Below are 12,269 nucleotides of genomic sequence, written 5' to 3' on the forward strand. Positions count from 1 at the left end.
CGGCCCCACACCGGGTCTCTGACGTGGGCCCTCGAGAAATGCTGGGCTCCATGAAATAAGCTCAGGGGGTTGTTTTGTCGTCAAGCTTCACGCTGGCTTTATGAATAGCCATCAGGGACTTGTTTTTAATAAAGTCTCAGCTACTCAGGACTCCAGCCCCAGGAGAAATCCACAGGGCCAGCTGGTCGCCCTGGAGCCCTGGGGGGGGGGGGGCACAGGTTCATCCCCCGAAGCCCAGCCCCAGGAGGATCTCCCCCACTGGGTGCAGCTCATGGTGGGGCCAGGCCTCACCGCCTCACCTCCTCACCTCCGCCGGCCGCGGCGGCCCAGCTGCTGGCTGGGTGTGCACCTGCTTCTGCTAAAGGATCTGGTGCAGCCTCCGGGGGGCACTGAGTTATCCGGGAAACATTGTTTCTTCAATAGAAATAAAGACCGGAATGGCAAGGAAGTCTGGGGAAATTGTGCAGGAGACAGTCTTGGAACGCCCCGTGGTCTGATGTGGGGTACCAAGCGAGGTTAGAGGCGGAGGCCCCAGCTGGGTCACCACAGGATTTTATTAGAGACAGGAACACACCTGACGCCAAGTGTACTCAGCCCAGACCAGCTTCTGTCCCGAACCGTGCTGGCCCTCCAGCAACTCCGCGCACCCCTAGCCGGCCTCGTGTGGACGGTCAGGCTCGCCTATCGGCACAGCCCGAGGCTGCCCCCCACCCGCTCCGTCTCCACGCAGTCCCACCACGGCCAACCTCAGCATCTGGGTTTGCGGAGTCCCACCAGCCGCTTGGCCCACTCGGGGTTTGGGGACGGCTCTCTCCCTGCAAGCAGGTGAAGACACTGAGGCCCTGGGGAGGCCCGGCCACTGGGACCAAAGCCTCGCGTCCTTTGTTCGAGGTTGAGCTCATCTGCAGGCATGTTGCTCCCCCAGCTGCACAGGACAGGGATGTGCGGCTGACCACAGGCCTAGCTCAGGCCCCCTGGTCCCCCCCTGCCCGGCCACCGTCTGCAGACGCAGCATCCCTCCCTGCCTCCTCTTCTGGTGTCGCGGAAGCCTGGCAATTCCTGTTGACTAATCCACCGAATCCTGGGTGACAGGGCCCTGGCCCCAGCCAGGCTGGTCAGAGAGAGGTCTGTGTGAAGGAGGATGGCCAACGGTGGGAGCAGGGGGACAAGGAAGAGGCGGGCCTGCGATATTGCTTCTGCCCCAAGACAAACATTTATCAAACCAATTTACATGCGGCTGCAGGGGGAAAATGCAATTTGGGAACTGCTCACAGCGCTGTCCTTATCTCCCGGAGGCCCGTGCTGAGGCCATCAGGGTGGAAGCCCAGGAACCATCCATCCTCTGGACGCAGTGCACTCAGGTGGCCCAGGGTGGCCTCTGGTTTAACTCAGAGATGTGTCCTGTTTGGGGGCCACAGAACGAGTGAGGCCACTGGCTGGTTCCACAGAACCTACCTGTGCTGGTGGAAAGGAACCTTCAGAAGCTTGTGGGGCCACATGCACTGCCCCGATGTCCCCGCATGCTTGGCTTGCTCTCCTCATCAAAGGAAGAAGGAAAGGGATGGGGGGGTCGGTCAGTTCACATGTGATTAGTGGGACCACAGGCCCCCACCGCCAAACCATCAACTCAGGCCCCTTGAGACAGAGTTTGGGTGCGGTGAGCCTGGGTCCTGGGTGACAGTTTGCACACATCCATCACCCATCAGATCTTGGTGCAGCTGCTTCTTGTTCTCCTAGCACCCTCTTCTTCCTGTGGTCACTGCCGCTCATGTGACGGCCATTCGTATGGACATCACAGCGGAGGCTCCTGGAGGCCAGGGCCAGAGCCTGCCTTGCTCACCATAGACCCCCGGCTCAGAGCAGGTGTGCGGGGCTATCTGTGCCCTTTAGGAAGTGGGGTGCACTGGCCTTGGCTGTCCCCACCAGACAGCTCTGTGCCCCTTCAGCCAGCATTGGATCCGGCCCATGTCCCATGGTGGTGCCAGTCCTGGGCCGGGCGTGGGGCTGGTGCTTTCGGCTAGGAAGGAGTGGGTGTCTCAGGTCAGCTGGACGCTCCCGAAAGCTGCCCTCGGCTGTCTGTCCCCCGCCCCCCCCGGGCCGTGGCATGTCTGTTCTGCAGCCAAGCCCTGGCAGGAGCGCCCCTGAGCTTCCTGGCGCACACGCACATCTGTGAATCCATTTACATCACACTCACCAGGAGTTTGTTTGATGACAGATCAGAAAACGCCTGACACTTTCCAAATAGCGGCTGGCACCACGAGGCTGGCAGCAGAAGCCGGCTCTAGCCTGGGGCTGGTGGGGGAGAAGGGGGCTCCCTGGGATGAGGACTTGGGGTCCCACCCGGCCTCTGTGCTGGGGCTGGGAGCCCCAGCAGCTCGGGTGGACTGGTTCCTCTTCTAGAAGATGGAGAAGGGGGCTGGCTGGGGGTGGGGGGGCTTCCCTTCAAGTCATGAGGAGCCCCCCCACAGCTCCCCCACACCGCCACGACCCCCCCCGCAGCTGGGCTGCCCCCAGCACGGGTCACACTGGGCTGCGCTGCCTGTCTCTTGGCCGTGTCTGCTTTAGGTCTGGTGCCAACAGGGCAGGGACTCGGTGCTGTCCGGCACCCGGGCAGGCCTTGGCCCACAGCAGATGTCCAGCGAGACTCGGCTGAATGCCATGACCAGGTGCAGCTACAGGGGACGGGCCAGCTTGCACAGAGAGTCGGCCACACTCGGAGCCCTCCTGCTGCCCCCAGCCGGCCCTGACTCACCATTACTGCAGCACAAAGTCTGGTGGGAGGGGAAGGGAGAGCTGAAGCCCACGCTCCCCTATTTGCCTGTGTTCACCTGCCTTCCGGGGTCCTACAAGGCAACACCCCCTCCCTCCCTCCTGCCTGAGGGGGGCCACTGGTGCGGCCCACCCCTGGGAAGCCAGCCTCCCAGAACCTCTCAAAGGCCCCCATCACATCCCCACAGGTAGGAACTTAGGGAAACAGCCCCGTGCTTGGTTCTGACGGCAAGGGCGTCTGGGTCCCAGCACTATCCACCAGAGGAGTTAGGGCCGCTTTTCTTGGCTGCTGACCTCGGGAACCTGCAGTTCTTGTTGGGGGGTAGAATGATAAGACGTCGGGCACTGGGAGGATTCGATGACAGATTGTTTCCAGTGTCTGGTGGTGCCTCAGTCCCCCCATTTGCCCAGTGAGCCCCTCCTTTCCCCCTGACCCGAGGTGGCAGCACCCACATTCACCAGCAGGGGGCGGCCTCCCCACTGAGACAGCAGTCTGAGCTGACCAGGGAAATAGCCCCGGGACCCCTCCTGGTCCAGCCTCCACCCTGCAGGCCTGATGCCAGGAGGCCCTAAGGCCCTGGAGTCCCTGGGAATTGAGGAATGTGGGGATGGTGGTTCAAGCCCCATGGCAGCCCAGAAAATACAGGGGTCCTCACTGACCAGGCCCGGAGGGAGCAGGACCTGCCCCAGCCTCCCACATAAAGAGGACAGGGTATGGTGGGGCTCCAGCTGCCCCAGGAAGGCGGGATGCTGGGCACAGCAGCCGAAGGGACTGACGACCTCCCAGGCCTGCAGGAACACGGGGTGGATGGGGGTCGGGGGAGCTCCAGGGAACTGGCCCTGGCCACCCTGGGCTAGGAGTCCCCCCAGACAGCTGCGCCCCAGTCTGGCCTGTGGGAATGGGGGATATGGCTGTCCAGCCCCGGCCGCAGGCGGCCCTCTGCACCACCACCCCCACGGTCCTTAGGGGAGAGGTAGGATCCCCAGGCACCATGGAAGTGAAGGAGGGGGGCCAGGAGGGCCAGAGGAGGCTGGCCTCAGACCCGACTCAGAAAGATCCAAACAGTCCCTCTGTCTGCTAAAAGGGCTGCAGGAGTGCCGCCTGCCCCTACTCTGTGCCCCCCAAGCACCAGGTGTTTGGACTGGCAAAGTAGAGGGGCCGCCGGGGTGCCGGCCAAGGGAAGTCAAGACACTTAGCCCAGGAGCCAAAGTCTGGGCAGGTAGAATTTGGGGTTGTCCAGTGTGCCCTGCCCCCCATCAGCAGAGGTAAACTGGGGCGTGGGGACAGCACGAAGGTGATGTGCAGCCCACCCCAATGCGAGAGCAGGTCAGAGGAGATGCAGGGTGGGGTCGGGCTGGGGATGGGGGAGGTGATGGGGTGGGGGGGTGGGCGGACAGCGCGCCCATCTAGCGGTCCTCACGGACCGGCCGGATCTTCATCTCCGAGAACTTGAGCGAGTACTGCCAGCCCGTCCAGGAGGACCATTCGATGCCGTCGGCGTAGGACGCGTGCGCGCCGCGCAGGTACTGGCCGTTGAGGTTGGACGTGTGGCAGTTGCGGTACCACCAGGCGCCGCGGTAGAAGGCGGCGCAGTTGTTCTCCGAGTGGTCGCTGTCGCGGTCCTTGGTGGTGAACCTCATCCCGCTGTGCTTCAGGAGGGAGTCCCCTGCGCACACACAGGGCGTGCCATGGGGACTCCCCCGGACACGCGTGCACACACACGGATACAGCGCCCCCCATATGCACACACGGTGCTCGCACATCTGCTCCCACGCACCCACGGTGTCTGTGCAGCTCGCATGCCCCCACGGGGCCACCTTGGGGGTCCCCGGGCTGTCCCTGGGTCCTGGTGGTCTCTGTCCCTCCTCCCACCTCTTTCACACACTCCCTTTCCTGGTCCTGCCTCCACCTAAGAAGAGAAACCCAGCCCAGAGGACTGCGGCCACCACACTTTAGAGGTCCAGCGGAACCCAAACCCCAGCTGTCCTGATTCCTGGCTCGGGGCTCACTTTGCTCATCTGCAGAATGGGTGAACAGTTCGGGTCCTGCTGTTTCCATGCTGCTGGGATGAGGACCAGGTAGGACTTGAAGGTGGAGGCCAGAAGGACCAGACCTGGAGTTCCTCTGTCTTCCTGGGTGGGGAGACTGGGGGGTGGCCACCCCCACCTCGCCCTTCCTTTTCCCTGCGGCGGCCCGGGGTCCTACCTGCCGTGCCCGAGTAGTCGGCCACGGTGAGCGGGTACCCGTCTTCCTCGGGGTCCACGGAGAACAAGCCCACGCCGAAGCTCCCATAGCGGGCATAGGCTGTGCCGTTGTCAAAGTCCTCCAGGTCCACGTGGAGCTCATAGGTGGCCTGCGTGGTCAGGGCGTGGATCCTCCTGAGCCCTGGAGCGGAGGAGAGAACGGCCGAAGCTGGCGGGGGCGGCTCACGAGGTGACCCCCACAAGAGGGAACTGAGGAGACCCGAGAGCCAAGCTCACGTGGTTGGCGACAGAAAGGTTTGTGCGCTCAGGCCTGGGCCGCGTCCCTCCTCCTGCCAGCCTGCATTTGGCAGGAAACAGGACTGACGGTTTCTTGTGTTTGGTTTTCTCTGTTCGCTTTAAGTCAGGTTATGCTTTCCAAATGTTTGAGCGGAAGGTTAGTAGAAAGACTCCAGGAGTCAGAAGGAACCTGGGAAATCTGGGTTGGGGGTGACAGCATCCCTCATCCTGGCTTCACTCTGGGCTCCAGCCAGAAGGGATCTGGTACTTGTACACACTTCCCTGACCCTGGCCTCCGAGTCTTCGCACATGCTGTTCCCTCTGCCTGGGATACTTTTCCCTACTCCTCCAGGTTAGGTTCTGTTCATGTTCAGGTCTCACCTCAGGAAGGCTGCCTGGCCTCCTGTCCTGGATGAGGACCTCTGCCCACCCCGGGGCTCCCCCCCTCGGTGTTTCTCATTCTGTGTCCCCGCTGCCTATTTCCTTATCTGCCTCCACCCAGTGTGGAACCTCACGACTAAATCCCAGCATCTGAGTGCAGCCCGGTACACAGTAGGCGCTCAATAAATGCAGGCACGGTGGCTGAGCAGTGGAAGGTTGGCTCTGAGTCTCCTGCTGTCTCCGGGTCTGGCCCCCACGCCCCATCGTCCCTCGCCCTCCCTCCCTCCCTCTCTCACACACTCACACTCAAGGTGCTTCCCTGCCAGTTTGATTACCTCTTGATTAAGAGGGCGTTTAATTAAAATTACAAGTTATCAACATCGAGTGACATTTCATCAGCCTCTCCCTCCTGAGCTCCAGACCCCCTGCAGGAGGGTCAGGATGTAGTACAAGCTAAGGGGGTGAGAAGACCGTGCGGCCCCTTCCCCACCCAGGCCAGAGGGAAGCCCGGGCCCACAGTCCAGGTGCAGCGCCAAGGGGAAGCCGCTATGAGCCGAGTAACAGCAGTGCCGCGTGGACCCTGCCCAGCCTCTCCCTGCAGCTCCCCCCGCCCTGTCCTACTCTCCCAAGACCCGCCCCGGACCAGGCTTTGAGAGTGGGGGAAAGGAATCTGGAATCTTCCAGCATCCCTGCTGGGCTGGTGTCCCAGCCTTTCTGTGCTCCTCCCTGAGCTCCCCCTCCGGGGGCCCCAGCTCACACCCCAGCTTGTGCACCTGCGCCGCGGGCCTCCCGGGGCGGAGGGGAGGGGCCACGAGGGCTTCACACGCTGCAAAGGGCAGGCGGTGGACAACGATGACCACTGCCCACCAGCCGGACGGCGCTCGCAAATGCCAGGCACTGTTCCGAGCACTTCACGTGGCTTAATGAATCCAGTGGAATTTGAATGAGTCCAATTTAATTAAAGAATCCCTGTACAGCTCTTAGAACAGGGCCTGGCCCACTGCACACATTATCCACGTGTTTGCAGCTGCTGTCGTGATCAAAGAGGCAGGGGCTCTGTTATCGCTGTTTGATGGGTGAGGCTGAGGCACAGGGACGTTAAGGGACGGGCCCAGGTCACATGGCTGAGGAAGGGCAGAGCTGGGATTGGAACCCAGGCAGACCTGCCCGGACTCCTTGCTCTTACTCAGTTCTTGTCCAGGACAAATAATCCGATCCAGGGATAGGGCAAGAGGGACACCAGCCCAGCAGGGATGCTGGAAGACTCCAGATTCCTTTCCCCCACTGAGTGGTTGCTGGTGCCCAGGGGCCCACCCTAAGCATGCCATTCCTCTGGGCGAAGCCGTGCTCCGCTCCTGATGCGCCATCCCCATGCCCACGAAGGGCCCCTGGCAGGGTGCCCTGGAGGAGGGGCAGGGTGGGGGCGCTGGGGGTCCTCCGCCATCTTCACCCTTTTTCCCATGAAGGCCACCTCCCTCCCTCGCTCTCCCTCTCTCTTCACTTCCTGTGTCTCTCCAACATCCCACTTCGCTGGGCCCCTGGATGGTGAGCTGAGATCAGACCCCATCACCATCAGAGTTGGAGGAAGAGGGAGCTGGTGGGTTAAAATGGAGAGGAAAACTATTTAAACCCCCAAATCTCATACCATCAATCCCAGATGGATTAAAGAGCTGAACCTAATACAGACACTCAAAAACATTAAAAAAAAAAAAAGGAGTCTTTATAAAACTGGGAGGGAAAAGCAGGGCCTGAAACCCAGAGGATATAAAGGAAAAGACTGGCAAGAATTGGCTACATAAAAGTTTTAAATGTCTAGGAAATAAGCAATAATTTTACAAAAAAGAAAAAAAAGAGGCTGAAAGATAAATGACTGGGAGTAAATACATATCATGTGCATCTGACAAAGAATCAATGACCTTAATATATAAAGAGCTTCCATAACTCAATAGGAAAAGACAAAACACTGGATGAGAAGGTGACAGGGGAGTGTGGAAAAGCAGAGGGAGGGAACGGCCAGGGGAGTGGAGGGCTGAGTTGACATTCTCCTCAGGGCTCCCTGTCTGCCAGGAGCTAATCAAGGCCCCGCTTAAATGCTTCCTCCCGCACCTTCCGTGGCTGCTGATAGATTTCAATTAAGATTCGGTGAGTGGCGGAGTCACCAACGCCGCTCCAACAGGGTGGTGAGTGGTGATGCGGAAACGGGGCCCCACCTGGCCACTTTCTCCCTATCTTGACACACCCACCCAGGTGGGGGGCGGGGGAAGGGTCTTCCCACCTAGAAGCTCCTCTCCCCCGGCCCCTCCCCTGCCCCTGCTCTCACTCACTCAGTTCAGGGTGTAGTTTAAAGCTTGTGAATCCTGCCCGGGTTTCCTCCATCCCAACACACACACACACACACACACACACACACACCACTCATTCTGAGCCTCAGTTTCCTCACCCATAAAAGGAGAGGACAATGGCAGGGCCACCCACCCTCTTAGGGTGGGTTTGAGGTGTCAGGGCCGAGGTCTATAAAATGGGCTGGGCGCAGAGGAGGTGCACAGTAATAGAGACTTGGGGTTATAAAGTTCTGCAGCCAATATCTGCCCAGTAACAGGATACAGTGGAGGCCAGGACAGAGAGGGTCCTGCCCTCATGGGTCCCAGGGTCGGGGAGACAGACATTAGGCAATGACACTGTAGATCAGCACCCAGGTGCCTCTGCACAGGGGGCGAGTGGGCACAGACCCGGTCCCACCTCTGGGACTGACCCCATCTTTCCCCCAGAAGTTCCCCTGAAACTCCTACAGGCAGGCCTGGGACCATACTGACCCCTACCTGGAGCCCAGCCCTCCACCAGCCACATTTGTTCTCACCTCCTCTCGCTTGGTATATGGGCCGTTCCCATATACCCAGGCCCAGGCAAGCCAAAGTGGGGCCCATGTGCTGTGGGGTGCATGCGGCTATTAACATGGCATGTCAGTCCCATGCTGTGTGTTTTGTTTTATTTTATTTTATTTTATTTAAGTGTATTTATTTAAGTAATCTCTACATCTGACGTGGGGCTCGAACTCACGACCCCGAGATCAAGAGTCCCACGCTCCTCCGACTGAGCCAGCCAGGTGCCCCAATTTTAATATGTGTTAAAAATATAAATGGGGGTGACTGCTAACGGGGGCACAGGGCTTATTTTGGGGGGTGGAGAAGATGTCATGGAATTAGGTAGGGGCGAGGGTTACACAACTCTGTGAATATCCTAAAACCCCGTGAATCATGCACTTTAACGGTGACTCCTACAGACATATAAAAAAAAACCCAAACCTCACCTCAAGTCCCAACTACCTCCCAAATATATCTAGGACCTCAGACCTGTGATTTTTATGGACGTTATGCTTCAGAATGAAATTATGCAGGATATTCAAATTTTAAAACACCGAGGGGATCTAAAGATAAATAGTAAGTAAATAAGGGCAACGTGAATACAAGCTTTCTGAGCGCGTGCCAGCTGCGAGACCTCAGGGACCTCAGGAACCACGGCCTCTCCTTTGGGAGTTATGCCCTTGGCGCCCCAAGCCCACCCCGGGCATTTGCTGACCCCTGAGGGCAGGGCAGTTTGGGGGCTGCTCTGACCCTCCCTGTACCTGAAACTGAGCCCTGTCCCCGCCCCCTACTCACTGGATCCAGGATGGCGACCAGGTCCCAGGGCGTCCCAACGTGGAAAAGCACACACCTCTAAGGGACCCACTCACACTGTCCGCACTTCCTTTGGCTTCCAGCTCCTTGACCTCATTCCCACTGAACGCACCGATCACCTGTCCCTGCAGCCCGGGAGGGCCTGACCCCCCAGGCGGGGAGGGCGCGTTCCCTCGGGCTGGGGCGACGGAGACAGAGGAACCTGCACCAGGCAGGCGTCATGGCTCTCACCTAGCCAGTGCTCCCCCGTGAGCTTGCCGAAGCCGTCCCGGTACGCCTCCCAGCCTCGGAAGAAGTTCACGGAGCCGTCCTCCCGGCGCTGAAACACCTGCAAAGGATGGAGAGCTGGCGCCAACCGCCCCAGGACCCCCAGCCTCGACGTGCGTCCCCTGCCCCACTCACTCCCTTCAGCCGCCCGCTCGGGGACATCAGGGGCCTGGAGCAGAGCAGGGACTCAAGGGCTTCATGGGGGCCCAGGCAGGACGGACTGAATGCCCCCAGGCCCCCAAAACGTCCCCCCGGGAAGAAATCATGGTGGACGAGGCTGGAGAAAACATGCTTCCAGGCCCACCTCTGCCACCCTGCTGTGGGACCCTGGACTGGTCCCATCCCGGCTTGGGCCTCAGTTTCCCCACGGGTCAAATAAGAGGGGGGGGCAAGGGCCCTAATTTCTTTTCACAGGTCAAAACAAAACTGAGCAAAAACCCATTCTCGAGTTTTGAAGAACCGAGGACAAAGCCTCGGGAGCTCCGTCTCTCAAAAGGATTCTGCCGGCGTCACGTGCACCCTCCCCAGCAGAAGAGGCCCCGGCGGCGGGGGGGATCAGTGGGGGCTTGGGGAACCAGAGCCCTGGCCACTTCTCCGGGGGGCGGGCGGCAGGAGTCCACAGCCCGCAGGGGTGTGACTCGGGTACCGAGGAGCAGCCCTGCTGCCTCTGTAACTCATTTTAATGACATTCTTGAGTTGGGAGTCAGGAATCCCATCGGTTAAATTGCTTTGAAATAAGTACCACGCTGGTCCAGGCCAGAGCTGCCTTGAGTGTTCACAGGATCCGCTGACAATCCCGTTCCTGGCCGCCCCCCCTTCCAACTCTTTCTGTGTAACAAGCCTTTTGCTCGCTCATTTGCCGAGGCAGCGCCCGCGGCCCCCGCCCGCCTCCATCTGTGCCCGCGGACGAGGCGGTGGAGTTTGGCCGCGGCGCCGGGAGCCGCCGGTTTCATTACTAAGCAGCCTGATTTCAGCCGCCCGGAACCGCCCGGGCGCATCATCCACCGTGAGCTTGGCCGCCTGCTCCGCATGCGTCCGCGGGGACCTGTCAGTCACAGCCTCTGGGCAGCTCTGACGTGAGGGAGTGGCAAGGGGATGACACCTCTTTCTTCGTGCCCCACCATCGCAGACCTGGCCGGGCCCTGACAGGTGCAAGTGCTCAGAAGGGACTGGCTGGGGAGGGGACTTCGATCAGGCTCGGAGAGATCTGAGAGGCGCTGGGCCGCGGTATTGACAGCCGGATTGGGACCCTGAGCACGTGCCCTTTGAAAGGCTTAATCCTGGCAGAAGCTCAGACGCTCCCGGGAGAAGTCTCGAGAAGGCAGCGGGCAGCGGGAGCCTGTTTCTGCTGGAGGGGGAGAGAGTCGGGGGCCGGGTGGGGAGCGATGGTGAGGACCTGGGCCCTGCCACTTACAGGCTGGCCATTGCTCCACCTCTCTGAGCCTCAGCTTCCTCATCTGTACACAGGGGTCACACCCCATGCCTCCTTCATCCATTCAGATGTTCCACGGAGCATCTCCCTTAGGGCAGAGGGACACAGGGGACCCCCACCCAGATGGGAAGCAGGACTGATCTAGGACGTGGGGAGAGTGGGTATGCCCAGCACGGCCGGCTTCTGGCAGGGAATTCAGAGTGGGCCTAGAGGAAGGGCAGGGTCCTGACCACAAGTGTGGCCGTGTGGCCTGGGGACATCACCCCTCCCCTCTGGGCCTCGTATGTCCTCACCCACTGATAAGCCAGACCTGCCTCCCAGGACCCCAGGGAGGGATACATGGCAGAGCGCTGGTCCTATTAACACCACCATAGTTATTTTGCCTGTCACTACTGTTACGAAGGAGACTGGGGGTCTGCTGGGCTTCCGGGCACGGGCAGGGCATAAGCCCTGGAAACTGAGACGGACGGGCAGAGTGCCCAAGGTGGGCTGCTGTTGACAGCTGGCCACGGCAGATGCTGGGGCTGGGTCCCTCTCACTGAGCACGTTCTTATTCACCAAATCCTTACCCCAACCCAGTTCTCTGCCCCCCTCGTCCTTACGGTAGACAGAAGCTCCGACACTGGCCAGAAGCCAGGGGACAGTGAGCACGGAGTGGACGGTCTGACCCACCCCTCACGCCCTCAGCCGAAGGCCAGGCTGGACACCCGCAGGCCAATGTCCTACCCTCCACGTCACTCTCATTTGCCACTCACCAGACCCAGGACATGCCTCCCTGTCCTCCTGCCAGGACTCTTATGCCGACAGCGGACCTCCAAACCCCGTTCTCAGTCCCTCTCTCCCCCTGCCACCCACAGGCAGGGGCCCGGCTGGGGCTCGGCCTGGATGCACGATCGGTGGGTGAGAGCGCATGCTCGGGGCCCGCCGGGGCCTCCCTGCCTCTCTGTCCACCCGGGCAAAGTACGCTGCAAGCACCTGGCTGTGGCAGACATTCCCGATGACAGAGTTTGAGTCAGTACCAGCTCAGAAGCCACCGCAACTGGGTGCCCACGTGAGCGCGCTCACCTGGGGCTCATGAACCGTGATCCACCCCGTGAACGGCCCAGACACATCCGTGACAATGCTTTGCAGAAGTGGCATTTAGACTCGCTGACCATGACCCCGGGAAAGGCGGGTGGCATCATGACACACACACTCACGAGTGTTCATATCGGAAACCAAAACTTCCTGCCACGATCCTTGCCCTTTGAGACACACTGCTCTGG

General features: G+C 60.4%; 1 protein-coding gene across 3 annotated transcripts in view; it reads right to left on the reverse strand.

Annotated features, from left to right (window-relative positions):
* Positions 1-544: 544 nt before the first annotated feature.
* FIBCD1 (fibrinogen C domain containing 1) overlaps positions 545-12,269 on the reverse strand; it is a 36,517-nt gene continuing 24,792 nt past the window's right edge. For all 3 annotated transcript variants that reach the window (XM_032418903.1, XM_032418904.1, XM_032418902.1), the window contains 3 exons: positions 9,537-9,633; positions 4,976-5,155; positions 545-4,436 (listed from right to left, as the gene is read on the reverse strand). In XM_032418903.1, coding sequence (XP_032274794.1) covers positions 4,177-4,436; positions 4,976-5,155; positions 9,537-9,633 — 537 coding nt within the window. In that variant the 3' untranslated portion in view covers positions 545-4,176. The remainder of the gene's footprint in view (positions 4,437-4,975; positions 5,156-9,536; positions 9,634-12,269) is intronic.

Source organism: Phoca vitulina, unplaced genomic scaffold (genome assembly GCF_004348235.1).
Source record: "Phoca vitulina isolate PV1807 unplaced genomic scaffold, GSC_HSeal_1.0 scaffold21, whole genome shotgun sequence".
NCBI classification, from domain to species: Eukaryota; Metazoa; Chordata; class Mammalia; order Carnivora; family Phocidae; genus Phoca; species Phoca vitulina.